Below are 21397 nucleotides of genomic sequence, written 5' to 3' on the forward strand. Positions count from 1 at the left end.
TTTTTTTCCCGAAATTTTATTCTCTTGGGTGCAGATTTATAGAATACTGCTTGCTCGGACTGTCCAGAAGAGCTTATCAGCAAGCAATGAACAAAGAATTTAAAACTAAGTTCTTTCAAAAGTAAATACCTCTTAGATTTAATCATTTAGCAATTCTCCTAATTGTTTATAAGCACAGGTCTGGTCAATTGTTATTAGCATTTTCTGCTAAATGTATAAAATGTAATACCTGCCTTTTTTTTTTTTTTTTTTTTTTTCCTCTCTCAATCTTAACTATTTTGTTTCTTTTGGGGGTTTTTTGGCTTTTTTTTTTTAAATAAGTCTACAGCAGCCACTGTGTGCTGATTTTGACTAATCAAGGAAAAATAAGACACTAGACCACAGCAATTAACTGTTCATACAAAAGGCAAATCTAATCCTTAAAGAGTGGTTGCTAGGTAGTAGCGGGGAACCTGCAGTTCTGGGAATAATTCCGTGCTGTGTGTGGAATATTACTAGCAAATAAACTATAGAAACTTTCCAAGATTACTGAGACTACTGAGTGCTTATTTTTCAGTGCACCTTTTTTTTTTGGTATGCTGAAGGCTTTTTCCTTGAGCTAGCTGAATAATCAGTGAAATGACAGAAGGTAGTGCTAAGGCAGTGTAAAGGCTTGTGGGATACGACTTCAGATTCATATTTTTTCACTTTTTTGGGGGAATGGAATTGCATGTAAAATCTGTCTGGATTGACCATCAGTTGTTTTGGGTGTCTGTGACAACAACAACTGTGTTGCATAGCTCCAGTGTGGGTCCAGTCAGTACTGTACTCCTACAGTTAAATTCTCTGATAGAGCAGAGATGGGAGGCAATTCTGCTTCAGAAGTAGCTTTGAAGGTGGTTTCCTTTCAGATGTCAAAAGGTAATGGGGTTTCTATGTACTCATACTCAGTGTTCAGGTGGATTGAGAGCCTCCAAACTATAGTTGTGGACTGGCTGTGAACATTAAGATGACAAGCACTTCTGCATATGAGTGGGTCTCTTTGTTTATCTGTTTGCTTAACTGACTTAAAAAATCTAGAATCAATGGTGAGAAATCCTGGCTTTCCTTTCACAGCTGCTGATGCTTCATCAATAGTGAATTACAGCTGAAAAGTCAAATACCATTATGGTTGCTTTTAGCCAGTTCATGTAAGTGTATAATTTTTGTTCAGATTTTGAAGTGTTTGCCTGAGCAAGCAACCTGTTGTGAGCCTTATTACAGAGCTCAGGTTATTTCTGATTTGACCAGTGGCTTTTGAAATTGCAGTAACACAGAAAGCAGCTCTGAATGTGCATCCAGACGTAACAGAAGGCTTTTGATAGCAGGAGGCATTTTTGTCTTAAGCACTTACTTGTAGACTGAGCATTTGCTGGCATATACTGACAAAGATCAGTCAGTGCTGATTATTTGCATTCTTTGAGAATTCTGTGGGAAAAAAAGAGAGGTCACCTAGTGTTGAGATAATGTCATCTACGTGTTCAAATCCTGTGCCAAATATCTTTTAATACAGCATATAAATAGGACATAGTAGATCTATATGGATTTGAATGACGCCTAAATGAATAGGGAAGTAGGACTGTGAAAAACAAAATACCCTATTGCCTCAGTAATCTGTTGAAGGTTTTATTCTTAAAATATTTATCTTCCACATATATATATCCATATATCCACATTGATATAAAATACTGTCAATTTTCTAAGTTGTCACTTCTTTTTCTTGATCTTTGTTTTTTTCTCATGTCATTTGCTGAAGTGGTTAAGCAGAGTAGAATGTTGCTTCCTTCTCTGCTGGATTTTTGAAACTCATTTCTGTCATATTAGGTTATGCAATTCATAAACAGCATTAGCTAAAGTTTCCACACTTATTTCATTGCTAGATTTAGGAAAAAAAATGTTTATATCTAAGAAGATGTTAACAATTAATGTTTTAAGTGTGCATTTTCAAAGTCTACCAATTCAGATGTTTAACTGTCAGTTCAACCTCTTCTTTGCTGGTCATTTTATTCCTCATCTGTTGAAAAAAAACCTTGATAGACAATTCTATTTTATCTATGCCCCTGGCAGTTCTGATCTCTGTTTACTTAAACTCTGATGCTGATTTGCAGTAATAAAAACCCTTAACTAGTAATGTTTGAAACTAGTGATTTTTAGTCTCCATTGAGGAAGTGATTACACTTTCTTAAATATTTCTCATCTTTTGGATTTCCAGTGTAGTATTTGGAATCAAAATTTTCTTCAAAATGCCTCTGTCTGCCAGTTTGAGTATCTGTGACAATCAATTTGTTTTGGCACTCCCCTTTGGGCTGCCCATGTCTCTTCTCTCCTCTCAGACAACAGAGAAACAAAAGCCAGGACGATAGTTTTTGGTGAGAAGAGGATGTAAAATTTGGAGCAAGTTTCAGGCAATGAGTACGGCATGAGGTGCACAAATAAGATGAATGTCCCTTCTGTCTTCTATAAAACCATTAATGTTTGGCAGTTCAGAATTGGGGTGATTTATCTGGGGCTTCCTGTTAAGCAGAGTTGGTGAACTGCCATTAGTAAGAGCAGAGCCCAAATATATAGTTTTTATTTTTACAATTCTCTTAAAATTAAATTTTTACTAAGTAACTCGGCATAAATAAATAGATTTATTGCTTTCATTAGTTGTGTGGAAGTTGGGCCTATGGAATTTAATTTAAAAATCCCCCAAACTTAAAAACGTGATTGAATAGCATTTGCTATGTTGCTTTTCCATAGTAGCACTTCTGAAATTTTAGATAGGACAATTGAAAGAGGTTTGATGTGTTAAACATTTCTCTGTCTCTACCCTCCTTCTATTTGAGATTGAAGATGCAGATTTGCATCAGACAGTTCAGGAAGAAAAGTGTACACCTTTAATAATGTTTCCAAATCCTTAGGGCCTCAGATGTCCTTAAACACATTTTAGATGATTCTGTAATGTGAAAAATTACAGTTTTCTTTCTACAATGAAGTCCAGCCCTTCTAGGATAGAAAGGAGCATTAAGATTTTTTTTTATAGTGACAGCCTTAGTGGTTTGTGGATTTAAAATGTTGTTTTAAATTTAAATAGAAACTAATGATAGAAGCACATAACATTTCTGAAAGCTTGCTGAATATTCATTATACTGTTCTCCTGTAGTTTGTTTCGTTCCTCCTTGCGTGCAAACTGTACAATGCAAGTACCTCTGGATTTAATTGTGTCTCATATTTCATCTTGTTCTGGTCACCGGCTTGGGATGACTGAAGATGTAAGAGATGTGTGAGAAATTTCACTAAATTGGTATATTTTTTGTTTCCTTTCTCATAAATATGTATGAGTACTGTACTGTGAGTACGGTAATAATGTACTCACAGGACAGTACTGTAAAAATCTTTCCCCTAAAATAACAGATTCTATAGCAGATTCTTTCTAGAGCCATGTCTGCACAAATCATATTACTTCTTAAAAGACAGTGCAATTGTAGCAGAAAATTTCAATACATCTGTCATGGCTAATAGGTTTTTCTTAATTTGTGCAGTCTTTCTAGTTTTTTTTTTCTTTCAGATACTATGAGAAACTATTATTTCACTAAGCAAAATATAAATTCTAAGTTACAGTAAAAACATTTCTTTGATACCTAATTTTCAACCTTTGCTTTTTCTTCTTTTTCTGGGAAATAGTTATACTGAATTTGGTGCTTTCAGTACAAGAGAGGGCAATGACTCCATAAGAGTCATTATTTCTGCAGAATTCCTTCATTGGCTTTTCCATGTGACATAATGTTAGTTACTGACAAGGACTAAATAACTTAAAGAGCAGTAGCATTTGTACACTTTTGTATCCATGGCTGTGTATCAGCGACCTGCTTTAGTGGTAACTGCTGTGTTCCCTTCCTTCACTGCTTGTCCCAAAGACCAAGTAAAGGAGAGAAGGTCAGGTTCCATGTACTCTAACCAGTCTTACTATTTTTACAGTTGAGTTAGATGTACATACAAGCATGCATCTCTGCTTGGAGTGTGCTTACATGCCATACACAAAGTATTTGCAAGTGCTTGTAAGGGCTTCAAATGTTTTGTCGGAGTCCTGGAGACAAGGAATTTTATGCTCTTTGCTAAACCTTAAGAGTGTACAACTAATTCTCCAATTCTTAAGTGATAGTGAAGGCCTTGTTCTATCAGTTTTAGACTGTGTGACACAGTATTTGTGCCCAATAGTATCTTCTCCTCGAACTTACTTTGCCATCCTGGTGGCAAGCTCATTCATGTATTTGGTATAACATACCCTGATCTTAGTTCCTGTGCTGAAATCTTGCCAGTGTTTCACCACTACTTCTAGCTGAGGTGGCGTTTAGACAGGTACATGAAGATAAAAAATACCTTTAAAGGGAAAAAAACTATCTCAGAGTTGCTTTTTGCCCTGCTGGATGGCCTTAGCCAAAATAACCAAGCTTTTAATAGGAGTAAATTTCTCTGGTTTGTCTATGGAATTTGCTGTTTTATCAGTAGCTGCTGCCAAAAAAGGGGCCAATGCTTTCAAATTAGGATGTTAGGTATGCAAAACAGTCTTAGGGCTCTTAATAGCTAATGCCATTGTTAAACATCTATTCCTGAAATCATTGGACAAAATTATTCTTTGACATAATACCAGTGAGTTGCTTGGTAGCAAAACAAATACTTGGCTCACTGCTTTTCTGTTTTCTTTCCTGACCCACCAGGCATAGATACATGGGTTTGGGCAGGCTTAACTCTGCACCTTCTCTCCCATTATTTAATGCGGCTGAAGTAGTTTACATTCAGTGGGAATCAGTTTTTATTCCAGTTGTTTGTCACACTTTATACCCCTGGTCTTGGGTTTTGGTCTGGCCTTGAGTTTTGCTACTTCTGCTGCTACATGCTACCCAATAGTTGTTTTACTCCTAGGTTATGCCAGAATTACAGAAAAGTTCTCACTTACCTGCAGTGGGCAGTTTAGTTGCTACAATGTGTCAGGTGTTACTGTTATTCCTCTAACATTTCAGTTAAAATATTGTATGATATCTACTCAAAGATCTTATTGTGCTCAATTTCAGTCTCAGAAAGCAGCCACTGTCTGAATTGGAGTGAATAGGATTTTTAGGTTTTTTAGTTTTAGCCTCCTAATCAGAATTGAGAAGCTGAAAAATAAAATGCCTTTGAGGACTTTCTGCATATCTTTTAAAAAAGAAATGAACTCCATTAATGGGTCACTTAGGTTCATATAAGAATTTTGAGCATTGAGGTTTCTACTCTGAGGTAGAATACCCAGATACAACAGGCAAATGAGAGACTACTGATTTTGTTTTGCAAGGGAAAAGTACCTACTTCTAGAACTAAAAAGAGATATCAATAGGATTACAGGAACATCCTCTCTCTGAAAAATAAAGAAATAATTTCTTTTGTATTCTGCAGAATATTTATAATGGATTCCACAAACTGAACATCAAACATCATGAGATACTTTGTTGTTGCACACAATAAGATTCAAAATATTGTGTTGCCTGTTAAACTTCAGTGAGAAGCTTACATTCTCCTCCTCAATGAGATTGGACCTCTTCAGACAAAGTAAATACCTGAAGCAAATGCTAGAGTACTCTACTGTTTTACTCCAGCACACTTGATTGTTCCTGTAGGATCATGTTTCATACTGAATTGAGTGTTGTGGTAAAGTTGCTTTTTAATTTAAAGACTAATTTGTGAAAGGGTGTAGAAGTGAAGAATGTACATCTTGTAGGAACAAGCTGTGTGGCTAATTAATGCTTGCCTTTGTCCTTAAGTCATGCCACTCTATACCAGCTGGGTCACATCAAAACCTATAGGGATTACATTGTAAAGACTGCAGTACATAATAGCAAGCTCACTGAGCTGTTGTCTTGGTGCAAACCGCAGCAAGTTTGGAGTTCATGTCTAAGCATTCTGTCCTCTTCACTGAAAATAATAGACCCAGCTTGTTATGATCCCTGAGTATCGTAATGAGGAGATACCTTGCAGTGGGTTTTTGGAAGTCTGTGCTGCAGGAGGCAGCTCTAAAAAAACTTTCAGAACCATCAATTTAGAGAAAATGTCTGCCTTCCTTCAGTTTTTCAGTATGAGGAAGATTAGTTTTCTGGATTTGTTGATCATATAGTAGTTAATCTCACAACTTTTCTCAGGATTGTTTCTAACTGTGAATGTTCCTATTATTCACTATTAAATGTGGTAATAGATCATGTATTGGGGAAGATGTTTAAAATCTCTTGTTTTCAGAATAAAAATTTGTAGAAGAATTGTGAAAAAACACTTTTGTTTGGGTGTGTTTAAGCTTTTAGTTGTAGCTAAAAACTTAAGCTTTAACCTTTAGGCTCTTAGCATTTCATTAAAGCTATTTAGAGTGCAAGAGGACTCACCTCCAAGACTTTTTTCTTTTACCTCCTTCTTTACTCTCACACTGAACTTGTGTTTAGCAAAGATTTAAATTTAAATTCCCGTGCTTGATGGCAGATAGCTTTTGTAGTGCATATTACCAGCTGAGATCAGTACTTCCATTATTGTGGGCCGGTGTGACCAAAATGTCTCTAGTGCACCTGCAACCTCTGGCATGACAGTGCTAGTTCACTAGAACCGTGCAGCTTCTTTCCAGATTAATTTTCCTACTTCTGCATTTATACTAATTTGTCCTGTGTTATATTTGGAATCTGAATTAATCTGCTTTGTATGTGTTTTAAAATGGGAATCTTCACTGTTTGGCTGTACGTGGTATGAGAGATGGCAGTGAAATATGATGCTTGCAATCATGCTCCTCAAACTGCTCCTTATTCCTTGTGGCATGTTTCAGTTTAAGAATACTGGGGTTTTTCCCCTTCATGTGGCTGCCTAGCTCACATTGTATGGACTCAGGGATTAAAATTGAAATGTCACAGAAGTTCAATTCACTCATGCTATCATGTTACCAATGTCAGTGAACCAGCAGGGAGCGAAGAGTTCAGAGTTTATCTGAGTGTTAAAGTTTTAAACAGATTTTCCATGGTTCATCTCCAAGAAATGTATTCTGTGAATAAAGAAAACAATAAAAATACTTTTATGTTGGCATAAATAGCTCTAGTAACCTTTTGATACTTGGTCTGTGTTCTTTGCAGTGGAGAGTAGTAGTCTAGTGATGAAGTAAAGTTTTGGTTTTACAGATTTTGATTATTTCCAATTTGCGGAAATATTTCTGTAGAAATTGTCTATAACTGTTGTTTTCCTAGAAATTAATGTCTTTAGGTATTAAAACTGTGAATTGTCTTGAAGCTAACTTCTAGTTTAACTTTCCTATCTTAGTTTCAGTTTGAGAATTTTTAGTATAATTATTTTTGACTAAAAAAGGAGTTAGTACCTGCATGCAACTTTGAAAATACTATCTTTAGAAGAAACTTATTAGAGAATAAGCTCTTCAATGAGGAAATTGTTCTCTAGGCATCAGAGCTGATGCAACCTACTTTCTGCTAGATTTATGCACTTTATCTTTCTCCTCCTTCCCTCTGCAGTGCCTCCCCTGTCTTCTGCCTCTTTTGCTGGCCATGCAGCTGCACATGCCATGGCTGGGGTTGGAGCTGTGTACTGATTGACTGCTACCTTTTGGAGTGGTTAAGATGTGAGTCTTAATACCTGCCTTTTCTACATAGCACATATGGATTTGGGTGTCTTCCACCAGGAGCTGGTTGTGTTGGTGTGGGATTGCATTGTGACTTGAAGAAATTTGGTCTTGAGTCTGTTTCCAAATTTGATAGAAGCTAGTGAGCAGATTTCAAAAGCAGCCAGCTGAGGGGAGTAATCAAGAACTTCTGTTTGAAATAGTGTAGTGAATTATTGATAAACTGTTCTTTGGGAGACAAATTGTAACAGAGTTTTTGCTGCACAATACTTTTTTCCATGTTTTTTCCTCCAATAGTTTGCTTATGTGTTTTCACTTGTAATTTAACTTAGCTCTCTGTCCTCTCTATTCTGTGTGGCCACCAATCTGACAATTAAGTGCACATGCTCCAGGGTAGAGATCATAGTGCTAGACCACTGAATGCAACCACAGCCTGAAGCCTGGCATGTGAGCACTGTACTGGGAAATGCCATAAGAACAGAAAATTCTGGAAGCTGCTTTTGCCTAGAAGTTGGTGCAGATGACCTCCTGAAGTCCCTTCCAACCTCAGATATCTTGTGACTCTCTGATCCTATTCCTTCTCAGATCAGGTTGATCCAAATTTCACCAAACTTCCTGCTTTCATACATTAATATATCTCCTGTTCAGGTTGGCTAGTGCACCTTTCTCTTACTGAAGTTTCTGTGGAAGGATTTTTTATTTTCTTATTTTAAGGCCTTTTTGTTGCTACAGCTGCTGACATAAATTTTTTTTTTTTTGACTTTGTGGCCTTGAAACAGGAAGTCTTGATACACTTACCGTGAATATTGAGGAACTTATTATATCTGCTTTGAAATCATTCTTGCCATTTTTTCATTAAAATGTTTTAAATTCGCTTTTGAGATTTTCAGCCATATAGAAACATGACTTTAATAAAATTAAAAATAAAATAAACAATACATTGGAGGAACAGTTATATTCCAGGTTGTTTATAGATTGGCAAAATGTACATTCTTGCCAGAAATTAATGTAAGTTAACCTACTTTGCAGTAAGTTTACATCCAGAGCAGAAATCAACTTTCTTCCTCTGGAAACAAATAATGTGGAAGATAGAGGTGTGATGTGAATATTGTTCAGTTGACAGTAGATATGAATGTCTGAAAGAGATTAGATTAATTTCTGAACCCTTGAAGTTGAGCAAAAGTATTGTCTAGTGTCCCTTGGATAGAACCTGTGGGGGGAGACTAATTAGCTAAAAAATAACCTTTTACATAATAATTGATAGATATGATCAGAAGTTTCATTAAAATGTAACTGCATGCTATAAAAATGTGATTTTAAAATATGGTATGAATTTCAATTCCTCATTTATATTCATTCAGTGGTTCATTATCTGTAAAGGACCAATTTTATGGAGGCAAACAGTCTGACTGGAACTGATTTGACTTCTTAGATGCGTGGATTGTTTCAATGATGGTATGAGCTAAATCTTAAATTAAGATGTCAATTGGAATTAGGATTTTTATACTGCTATTTTTGTGAGATTTTTTTTTGTAATGTTTGTGAAAAATTAAGTTTAAAAATGTCAAATGGATGTTTTGTTTGTGTGGCTGCCATTGCATTAGCAGATTTTCTCCTCTGCTAAAAAACTAAAAAAGTTGCATATTTGAAACACTTCTAGAACGGTATTGGCTCCTGTGCTTTACTGTGCAGCATAAAAAATAATCCAAGTTAAAGAATTTAGTTGAATACAAATATAGTTTACTGGAGTAGAGGAAACACAGCCGAGCCAGTGACATCAGTCAACTGGGAGAGCAATGCAGTGGTACAGCTGGCCTCCAGTTATGGTGTAAAACGCTTTTGATTATGCACAAGGAAAGCATCCTTTTGAAGATACTGAAAGCAGAATTACAGTAGGCAGAAAAGCATAAAAATATTTCCAGGGAACAAACTCAGGAGAGAAAATGGGAGACATCTTGATGATATATACTGTAAGGATGTTTCCCATTCTGTAAATCAGAAATATCTTTGAGGTATTACACTCAAGCCTGTTGTTTATGATGTAATATATGGTCCGTCCTTTTTCAGATCGAATCCAGTTGCCCAGGAATATGATTGAAAACAGTATGTTTGAAGAGGAGCCCGATGTGGTTGACTTGGCAAAAGAGCCTTGTTTACATCCACTGGAGCCTGATGAAGTGGAATATGAACCAAGAAGCTCCCGTCTCTTGGTGCGTGGCCTTGGGGAGCATGAAATGGATGATGACGAAGAGGATTATGAGTCATCAGCAAAATTGTTGGGGATGTCCTTCATGAACAGAAGCTCGGGTCTGCAGAATAACATGTCTGCGTATGGGCGAAATACAAATGGATCATGCTCAGTGCCCTCTACGAGGACCATGGTGGTTTGCACAGTTGTTTTTGTGATTGCATTTTCATTAATATTAGTGATTTATCTTCTTCCCAAGTGTACGTTTACCAAAGAAGGCTGCCATAAAAAAAATCATACAATGGAACTAATATATCCTTTGGCAACCAATGGAAAACTATTTCCATGGGCAAAAATTAGGCTTCCTCCTGATGTTGTACCATTGCACTATGATCTTGTCTTGCAGCCAAATTTAACTACTCTGAAATTTGCAGGCTCTGTAAAAATAGTGGTCAGCATCCTCCACGCAACTCGGAAGATTGTACTTCACAGCTCAGGACTTAATATCACCAAGGCAACAATTACTTCAGCACAAGGGCATCAAGTAAAGCCAGTTGAATTCCTGGAATATCCATTGCATGACCAGATTGCGCTCATGGTTCCAGATGCTCTCCTTGCAGGACAGAATTATACTGTCAACATGGAATACTCATCTAATTTATCGGACACCTACTATGGCTTCTACAAAATTTCTTACAAGGATGAGAACTCTAAGCAAAGGTATGCCCACTAATACAGCTTTTCTCTTCTGTCACTTCTGGATTGTGCTTTGATAACAGAAGTAAAAATGTTGCTTTTTTTATTGGACATTTTATGCAACTTATTCCTGTTGAGAAAGATCGGTCTCTAATCTCTTGATTAATCTACCTGAAAAATGTCTTTCATGGATGAGTTCCTTAAATCAGGGCAGCCTCTCCTACACTGAAATATACTTCAGTGTGGAGGTTGTAGGTAGTCATAGTGTGGGCTTTTTTGGTTTGTTAAATTTTTAGTTTCTCTTTGGTAATTCTTCCCACATTTCTTGAGCCCTTGAGCATCAGGACAGGGACTGAGGAAACAAAGTCCTGTCATCATAGGAATAAGCCAGGTTCAGGACCAGAGGAACCCAATGGGTTCCGAAGGGAAGCCTCACACAGTCCTAAGGGAACTGGGAAATGTCATTGTCAAGACACTCTCAATCATAAATGAAAAAGTCCTGGCAGTCAGGCAAAGTCTCAGGTGAAACTGGAGAAAAGGGGAGCATTGCACTTATTTTTACAAAGAGTAAATTAGTGCTTTTTATCAAGAAAATTATTAAAAATTTGCCCTCCCTCTCCACTTCAAATGGGCCTTATGCTAGTCATGTACTTTAAGAGTGTTCATGCCTTTGTGGGCAAGTAACTATCCATGCAGGTCTTCTAGAAACAGTGTGGTGCAATAAAAAAGAGACAGAAAAAGCAGTGTAGGTCAGCTAAGCAACTTACTGCAAGCATTAAAAACATGCATTCCAATGAAGTTAGCAGGCGAAAGAGAACACAAAAATCACCTACATGATTGAAATTTAGTGAGTTTTTTCCTATTCTGATGTTGCTGCAGCTTTCTTTTCTTTTTGCATCTAGAAAGAGAATGCATAATGGTTCACAGAGAAAAAATATGATCTGTGAGTTGTTTTGTTGAGGTTTTGTCCCTCTTCAGTCTAGTGCTACCTGCTTTTGTTCAGGAACAGGATGTAATGCATGTTTTAACCTGTATGTTTTTCAGTTAATATTTTTCAGATAACTCTCTAGTGATTTCATCATTTCCATTGCCTTGCCTGCCTCTCCTTTTTGCAGGGGCAAAAAGGAGACTGTTGTCTGTAGTTTTACAAATGCAGACTACTCTGATAACCTCTTTTGTTACTGTACTTCCTATATAAAGCTCAAACTATCAAGCTGATTTTGCAAGAAAATATATTTTCTTTACTTTAGTTTTACTTTCTTTTGAATATTTTTATATTGTCCCAAAAATGTAGAATTACCAAATGGCAAAATAACTCTCTTAAATGGTTGCCAAAAGCAAAATAAAAAATAAATAAATTTGGCTTTATTTCTATTTTTATGTAGAATGGTTCTTTATTCTTTGTTTTTCTTCTGCCAAATCTTGGGATGAAACTGTGTTAATTTATCAGGGGGAAGAAAAGACTAAGAAGTTGAAAGCAGGCATGCAGTTTAATCTTGTGACTTGTCAGCACTGTGCCTTCTCAGAAAAGCTGTATATCTGAAAATGTTTGAATCGTGGTGCAGAAGAAATAAACCCAAAACACTTGTGGGTAGCTTGGCTGTAGGTTATAATGAAAAGCAAAGGGAAAAAAAGCACAATGTGTACCATCTTCTCCGTTTAGCTTCAGTAAATATCTCAGTTAGTAGACTTGTTGAACTCTGTGTTGTCTTCCACGTGCAGGTGTCAGAGATGCTCTCCATCAAAAGCCATAATTTCCGTGGCTAGTGGAGAAGGAACATAGTGGAGAAGGAACATAGTGGAGAAGGAACATAGACTTCTGAGAAGTCTTCTTGTGATATGAATAGCTGTTGGATTAGAGACAAAACATACATGAACTTGGACAGAATCCATCTACTAGCCAGCACAGGGAGCAGGCGTACAGTTAGATGAACCATGGGAACATCTGCAGGAAATGGCCTGGCAATTGGATGGAAAAAGCTTCCTGCAGTCCTATCTACTGCAGAGTTTCCAAACTCTTACTTAATAGGCATGCTCACTAATTTAATTTTTCGATCTTCTTTTTGTTCCTCTCTCAGGAAACTGGCTGGCTTATATTTTGGCGATTGTTTTGTAAGTGTGTTCTTCCAGGTGCATTCGTCTTTGTTCAGAAAGCAGAAAATAGCCAAGAAGATTACTCCTCAAATAAGTGCATTACTGGGTTTTAAAGAAAAAATTGTCATTTAAACATTTATTCTGACTGGCCCAGCCTTGTAGTCTAGTTCAAAAAGCTACTCCCATAACATAATCTTAGAATGTTTGTGAGGAAAATGACTGTTCTATCCTAAATAAACTGACATTTGTGCTTTTAATTATTCTTATTTTGCTCTTCTCTGCTCTTCCTATTAGGTGGTTTGCAGCAACTCAGTTTGAACCTCTGGCAGCAAGGTCTGCTTTTCCATGCTTTGATGAACCAGCACTTAAAGCTACTTTTTTAATCAAGATCAAAAGGGATGAGAAACTTTCCACTCTATCAAATATGCCAAAGGTACCTGCTTTTATGGGGGAATTTTAGTAAAGCTGCTGTCTAGGTAATCGTTTCAGTGTTTTTGACTGTGTTTTTATTGCAGTAATGTCCAGGGGACTGACCTGAGTGGGTAAGCTATAAACTATATGACTTTATCAGCCATTTTGTTCTCGAAGACTTGAACTTCATAGAGAAAATAACTGCTCAATGCATTGCACAGTGTTCCATGTTACTGACAGACAGTTGAATGACTTAAGGATTCCTGTTGAAATTAAATGAACCATTATTTTGCAAAGATTATGTTGTTGGTGACATTGGTCTAAACAGCCCTTAAGGTTTGCTTTTGAGTTTTCTGTTTTTGCTGTTGCTGCACTTGTGCAGAGAACTGGAGTACCTTCAGCAGTACTTTGTGTTAACTAGCACCAGTGTGTGTGAAAGAGATGCCTGATCTTGAGGGATGTGCTTCTGTGGCTAAATGAGGCGAGGTGTGGTATGAATACAGACAGAGTCAGCTCCCGAATGTGAATGAGGGATTCCTTTGGCTAGAGTTTTTCAGACATAGTCTTGTAAGAGCTTTAAGTGTCTGAATTTTATGGTGGTGTTTTATACTATTACGCCTCTGGACAAACCTTTATGGAAGCCTAATTCATTTAGACAGATGAGAAAGACTAACAGTACCTAGTCTGTGTCTAAACTAGGTATTTTCTCATCAAACCATTACCACCATTTATCACCCAGCAGAAATTCATTGCTGACAATGGTCTAATCAGTAATGAGAAAATTACACCTTTGGTGTTGCTGGTACTACATTTATGTACACTGTGTGGCTTGAGTTCCAGAAGTTGTCTAAAGCTGAGGTGCTGATGCAGATGCCTTAGTTTTGAAAACCAAGCTAATAATTCCAACCTTATTAAATAGTATCTTTTCATGGTGTATGAACATTATTTGGATTTGTAGTGATTCTTAGCAATTACAAGAAGAAAAAGACTCTGGTGGGCCACTCCTCTGTTTTATGTAAACAAGAAACTCACTCACTCTCCTCTGCTAGGAGCTGGGCAAGTGGCTAATGCATCTTTCAACAGCTTCCCGAGTTCTTCATGTACAGAAAGTGGGTGATGGTTTAGCACTGCTGCATATACCCACAGTTAGCTCTGTTGGTCAGAGTAGGGTGTGCTAGTAATGCCAAGGTTGTGGGTTAGAGCTCCGTTTGGGCCATTCACTTGGACTTGGAGTCCATGGTCCTTGTAGGTTCCTTCCAATACAGAATAATTTGTGATGTGTGCAACAGACATTGCTGAAATAATCATCTATACTGACATGAGCAAGAGATCTCAGAAGTACGCCTAGTCAGCTGGTATGTCCATGACTAACTTGGCGATATGTAGTGTCTGATGTGGATTAAGGCTAGAATTAAACTGCATATTTTGGGCCTGTGGAGCTATCTTTTATCATGGTTTTGGGGTGGTTTTTTAATTATTTGTTTGTTTTTATGAGGATATCTAATTTTTAAACCAGTTCATCTGCAGCTGCAGATTTTCTTAAAGAGACTGTCATCTCCTTATAAAACAAGAGCTGTAATAAAGTAATAAATTTATGAGTTCACTGGAGGAATTCAAAGATGGCATCCTGCTCATATATAATGGTCAGATTAAATTATTATAGTGGTTATATCTTCAGGTTTAAAAATCCATCTTCTTTTCAAGGCTGACAGTTTTCAGTGACAGTTAAATGTCAGAACATTGTTTGGTTTCAAATAATCTTGTCTAAAACTAAGATTACTGTTGTTGGTTTTTAAATGTTTGTGGGTTCATCATATGTGAAGTTCAGAATTTATAGATTGCCATCTCTTCTCTCCAGACCTTTAATATTCTGCACTATAGTGGTTTAAACATTTTGCTTTATTCTTTTTGTATTTTATATTTGTGAAGGAATACATAGAAAAGTACTTTAAGGCATGTAGCATGCTTTTCTAGGACTATTATTAAAGAAAACTACTCAAAAAGTAATTTGAGGTATAGTATCTTAGTTCTGCATGGTATCTTACTGTGTGCTCAGAAAACTGGGCAGACAGTTACTTTTGTCAGTGTATGTTTAAGCTGGGCATGTTTTTTCTTTCAAGTAACTAAGATTTTATGTTTTCCTGAGTTTTTAAAATGCATTCTCTTTTGATTAGTAAAAGCGCATTTGAGGAATATTTTGTTCAGTTTTGAAATAGTAAAGATGTCTGGTTACCTAGTATTGCTGACTTATGGAAAGAAACAAATGCTTAACCCATGTAACACCAGTGTTTTTAGTAGGCTGTGCTGAACTACTGATGTCTCTGGTCTAGCCTAACACTCCCTTTAATTAATGCTGATCTGTGTTGACTTTGGATTATACTGGGAATTTAAACGCTAACCAAATTAGATTAGTTTCTCCAACAGAGTAGTTGTTAGGTAATACTACCTAATAAAACTCAACAACTATTTTTTTGTATATAAATGTAAATTTCTCACGTCTTCTTAAGTTTGTTACATTGTTGTAACTATCATCAATCTCACTGAAATATAAAAAAATATAAAGATATTATATAAGCTTACCTATAAACTGTTCATAGCATGAAACAATTCTTTAACATTGATTTATTTTATGTCTTAGTGTTCTTTTGTCTTCATTAATAATACTTCATTTCCCCTGCAGAAAGCCACTACACCTGTGACAAATGGAATTGTTCAGGATGAGTTTTGTGTGAGTTTGAAGATGAGCACCTATCTAGTAGCTTTCATTGTCGCGGACTTGAAAAACATCAGCAGGGAAACTAACGGGACCCTGGTATGTGTTTGTTTCACTTTAAGTTCTACTTCCCTCTTCCCAAGCTGACCAAGCTACTAAACAAACCAAAAAGATAGCCAAGCCAGCAAGCAAACTCTGTCTCTTTTAAATTTATTCATCTTCTTGGTTTCATCATACTCATCTTAGGTAGGAGACAAAAGCAATATGGTATAAAGTGACTGAGGTGATACCAGACTGAATATACTTTCACAGCAAGGGGCTCTGCATCAGGTCTTGTTAACAGTAGAAGTTTACAAAATGTAAAATTCCTAAGACCTTTCAGAGCTGGAAGCTTTAAACTCTTCTTTTCACTGCTTCATCTGTGACTCGTAATGTCATGCAAACTAGGAGTTGTTCTGAGGATGTAAAGAAATGTAACAAATTTCTAGGAATACCTCCACGTGGTCTCAAGCAATGCCACAAAAAATTTCTGTACCTGCCAAGATAACATATCTAAAATCTCATGCCCTACAGTAATGCAAATTTAGGCTGACCTTAAATCTACATTTAGTCACTTAAATACAGTTATTTACTTTCGCTTTTCCAACAATTCCAAACATCAAACAGTGAGTCCTGCTTGAGCTTTTTCCTTTACAAGGGTATGGCGTGTTTCTACAATGTATGCAGTTAGAGCAACTAAAGAGTAAGTGTGATAATATTAGTAGATTCTCCTTAGTCTTATTTTAGAAAGAGCAGAAGTTTCATGTAAGCAATGACTTTCGTGACTCTTTAGCAGGAACTGCCCCTTTGTGGTGAAATATCAGAAGTGCCTATGTATCTAGAAAAAGCCAGATGGAATAGTGCTAGTGGCATTGTAGAAAGAGAAACCCACTCTTTAATCCAGTAAACAAACACAAGTAAAGATACTAGACAGGATTTGATTCTGATCAAGACAAGTATTTCTAATGAAAGCTGAATAGAACATATTGTTACACTTTTTTTTTCATGTAGTGGCTTTTATTCAGGTCTGTGTTCGAACCGTATTCTGGTAAAACCATACAGTCAGTTTCTTGAGGCAGATAACTTTTTAACTTAATAAGAATACTTATATTTTATTTATTATTTTTAATTTCTTCATTCTCTTTATCAGTATTTTAATCTTATTAAGAATACTTGCTACCTTGAAGGGAGAAAGCATAAGAATACCAAGTAAGGCCAGACTTTTAGTTAGTCTAAAATAGTCTCATCAGTGTCTAGCAGGCCAAGGAAGTCAGTAAAAAGGAAGCATATATTGACATTTCCCAGGAAATACAGACTTAGAAGCCTTCCAGCAATTTGTGGCTGGGTGATCCAAAGAATGAGCTTCACACAGAAGAAGTTTATTGTCATGAAAGCTTTAAGATAGTGTAGAGTTGAAGTAAAGTTCCTTCATTGCTCATAATGCAATGAGATTTTTCACAACTCCAGATGATCCTGGGAGGCTCTTATGTTTTCATTTTAAGCTTAGAATTTGAAACAAATAATGCTTTTGTACTCCAGGATCACTAGACTAGATTCTTATTTATATGTGCTTCATTCAGACTCAAAAATTAAAAGGTGATCTTTTCCATCTGTTTGAAATGTTATTTGTTGAACTAATTTATAGCACAAGAAGAGGGACTCCTTTTTTTTAGAACTCGAATATGGTTCTCCATGTATTTCTTTGTTCGTATAGGAAAGGATTTCCTAAATGTGAATCTACCTGTAACCTAATCAAAGATGTTTCCTTGATACAGACAATTCAATATGAATAGAGGGAGACTGTAGCCTCTCAATTTTTTAAATGCTTCTTACATCATGTCTGATGTGGCCATACCTTAGATAAGGATGAGCTTTATGTCAATTACTACTTTTTGAGAGAATTTCTTGGAGGTCATACTACTCCTATTACATTATAAATGCTATCATAGCCTGAAGATTAGTTGAGGTGTACAGGGAGGCTCCCTTAATAACTCATGAGGGATTTTAAAATTTGTTTCATGTAGACCTTTCTTGAACAGGTTCTTTAAAGCAGTCGTGCTTGAATTGTTCTTGCATGCGCACAGGACAGTGTCCCTGTATTTTGACTAGTTAATAAGCTCTAGTAAGAAAAACTGGCTTTTTATGAGCAACTTCATAACTACTGTACTTAATTTGTGTATGTACTCGCAAAAATGTGTCCTAACTGTTTCAGAAACTCCTGCCAGTTCCTCTTTCAATTCTAAATATTTGTAGCTATAAGTTTCAAAATATTTTCTCTTTTCTGTTTGGAGTAGGTATCTGTCTATGCCATACCGCAGCATCTAAACCAAGTTGAGTATGCCCTAGACACAGCAGTGAAGCTTCTGGAATTTTACCAAAAATACTTTTTAATGAAATACCCTCTTGAAAAATTAGGTAAGTTCTTTAGGACTTAAAAAAAAAATCAATTCTTTAATCTGAAAAATGCATGGGAATTTTAATTTTTTTAAAAGTATTGCAATTACTAAATCATTAAATAATTTTAAAAACTAATTACATATTTGTCTGAGTGCAAGTATTAAGCGAGTCCCAAGTTGGAAAGTTTTATGTGCTTTTGGAGCCAGATTGCTTATATTTTTATAGAAGAATAATTTTTTTAGTGTTACTCAACTTGGTGGTGAGGAAATTCTCAGTCTGTGAACGATGTTCACAAGTGCAAGATCTGCAGCCTGACTCCTCTACATGCATTAGTTTGACTGGAAAGATAGTGAAATGCAGTCTTCTAAGAGACTACTTTACAACAGTGTACTTTTCAGGGCATCTCATATTCATGTTCATGCAGGATCCATAGACAGGGTCTCTTTAAGTTGTTTGTGTCAGAGTACTGCTAGAGAAACATTGTTATAATTCTGTGGGGTTTCTGTACTTGAGATTTGAGTGTATGTCTGCACCAGAAGGTTTAAATCATGAATTTTTAAAAATCATTATTTTTAAAAATTTTAATAATCATTTTAATTATGATATCATATAATAGATAAGCTTTAAAGACAGGATTACTTGAAATAGCAATTTTCAAAACCTTCTTTCAAATCTTTTCCAGATCTGGTGGCGATTCCTGATTTTCAGTCTGGTGCAATGGAAAACTGGGGCTTGATCACCTTCCGAGAAACAGCGCTCTTATTTGACAGTAATACTTCTTCAGCACAGGATAAAAAGCTAGTAACTGCAGTGATAGCACATGAACTTGCCCATCAGGTACTAGTCTGGCAAGGTTATTGTTTTCTTTTTTAATGTCTTTGGTTTTTAAGTGCAATTCCGTCCTTAAATACGCCCTTCCTCTCACTGTGACTGGGTTGTGCATTGTATCTGTTCAGAAAACCTGATGGTGTATTTTCTACAGCACAACAGGCAGAGTGCAACTCTCATGCCATGCTTGAGGAGTTGTTGCTGCAAAGGCTTTAACTGTGGTTTTGACTGACCTTCATTTTACCACAAGATAAGGCAAAGAATGGATGGAGTACTTCTCATTTGATTTTGATTTTAAGAAAATAATGGTGTTTTTGTCTTCTGTAGTGGTTTGGAAATCTAGTAACTATGGAATGGTGGAATGATCTCTGGCTGAATGAAGGATTTGCCACTTTCATGGAATACATTGCCATGGAGGAGGTTTTTCCAGAATTACATTTAGTAAGTAATTTCTGTAATTACATTTACTGGACCTTCACTATTATCTGTTTTTAGTGCTGCCTATAAATGATTGATATTTATGAACTGATACTGAAATTAATTTTGGGAACCATTTTGATCCTGCTACATCTCTTCTTTGGTATTTTATTATATTGCAAGTTGCTTTGAGAAGGGTACCTTGTTTCTGTGGGTTTAAAATTTTTTTTGCTTTATTTTGGTAGTAATCTACATGCAGTTCGCTGTGCTTTGTGAAGGTTAAATTATACTGTGCACAATAGCAGGTGTTAAAACATGTAGATGTCTATATATCAAATTATAACTTAAAATCTTTCTAGAACAGGTCCAGATGTGTTGTTGAAAAAGTTTGTCTACTTCTGTTTTTCCTAATAGACCTAGGAAGCTTTATGTTATTAAATATGCCTGAGGTTGCAAGTGCATGAAAGAGGTTGCACGTGCGTGAAAGAAACACAGTCCCCAGTCATGGTATAACCAGAGACATTTATTAAAAGCGTACACAACTTCTATTATATTTTCATCATTGTGTTAGAATCGTGTGAGCCTGGAAAGCCAATAGTGTAATTGTTAATAAGCTTGCTAACCAATAATATTTGTGATCAATTCCCTAACAGCACATCAGACTTTTCTCTTAAATGCTTATATAAATGCTTATATAATAGTTCTTTCTGCAAACTACTGTGTACCTGTTAACTGTTACATTTTTTAAAACTTCATTACAACTCTGCTGCCTGGACTAAATTGTCTCTTCTTTCTGACTAATGCTCTTTGCTCTCAATTACAAGTGCGCTTTACTTTCTTTCTCTATATCTCCCCTTTTCTTTTTTACTAAGCATTGCAAAGCAACTACAGTGTGTCTGCATATGCATTATCTGCTTTACATTCTGGTGGATAAGCCATTGAAATCCAAGAAAATACACATGATAAACATAACATAATTATCAAAAATGGTGTAAAGTCTATTACAGTGAAACTAACTACACATTTGACCCAAGGTCTGAAATTAAATCTCCCCAGCCAGGAGAATAGGTGGAAAGGATCCCATCCCTGGTTTTGCTGCAGTTCTCCAGACAGCTCCTTCAGTTCCGAAACACCACAATGAGCTACTCTTACCTGGAGTTGTACAAATACATGTAACTGTTTGATTGTATAACTTGTTCCATTCTACCTTGTCAAAGGAATGCCAACCAGGCTTGTCTGAAATGGATCACTAGGACTGGTCATGGGTATACAAAGGGTAGATTGGTTAATTGCTTCAGCTGATGTGAGCCAGACATTGGCTCATTGGTTGTGGGGCCTATGTTGCATTCACATTCATTCAGAAAACACTGAGAATGCTAAAAAGGGTTTACACATGATGTGCCTAAACCCATAGTAGCTGATTACCTTACTAAAATTGTGATGCCTTCAGGTCTTCATCCCTTCTGTGGCAGGTTTTTATGTTCTTTGTGGATAACCAGTGAGCACCTGTGGATAGAGTAACACAGCCACAACCACACCTCCATGTTAGCAAAGTACAGGGCCTAGCCACTGTCCACTCTGCAAATCCTTATAATAAACAAGTCATTGAGAATCTCTTAAAGGATCATGGGAAAACCTTTTTTTGCTTGCTGTTTTGTTATCAAATCTGGAAATAATTAAAAAATTTAAAACAAATTTTGCTTTGTCCAACTGTTCTTCGAGTGTTATACTTAGAGGAACCCCGCTCTTTTGTTTAAGAAGCATATTCTTTTAAAAGGGTCTGTGTTTGTTCCACAATAGCTTGACTTGTTTAGGAATGAGGTATGCCTGTTCAGTGATGTATATACCCCAACAATGAAAAAGGGTTTTCATTGGTTGTGAAACATGTGCTGCACCATTTCATAAACTGCATAAACTGCACCATCAGTTTTCACTACTTTCAGGACTCCTAAGATAGCAATAGCTCACAACATGTGTTCAATGA

The 21397-nt window shown here is 36.3% G+C and overlaps 1 protein-coding gene across 4 annotated transcripts in view; it reads left to right on the forward strand.

The window, feature by feature from the left end:
• LNPEP (leucyl and cystinyl aminopeptidase) overlaps positions 1 to 21397 on the forward strand; it is a 53816-nt gene that overhangs the window by 11831 nt on the left and 20588 nt on the right. For 2 of the 4 annotated variants that reach the window (XM_083882916.1, XM_083882917.1), the window contains 6 exons: positions 9698 to 10538; positions 12903 to 13041; positions 15700 to 15831; positions 18066 to 18186; positions 18851 to 19005; positions 19324 to 19437. In XM_083882916.1, coding sequence (XP_083739042.1) covers positions 9698 to 10538; positions 12903 to 13041; positions 15700 to 15831; positions 18066 to 18186; positions 18851 to 19005; positions 19324 to 19437 — 1502 coding nt within the window. Of the gene's footprint in view, positions 1 to 7523; positions 7631 to 8995; positions 9086 to 9697; positions 10539 to 12902; positions 13042 to 15699; positions 15832 to 18065; positions 18187 to 18850; positions 19006 to 19323; positions 19438 to 21397 lie in introns of those variants that run through there. The other 2 variants (XM_083882919.1, XM_083882918.1) reach the window with 2 other exon arrangements.

The sequence above is a fragment of the Zosterops lateralis genome (genome assembly GCF_965231275.1).
Source record: "Zosterops lateralis genome assembly, chromosome: Z".
In the NCBI taxonomy this organism is placed as follows: domain Eukaryota; kingdom Metazoa; phylum Chordata; class Aves; order Passeriformes; family Zosteropidae; genus Zosterops; species Zosterops lateralis.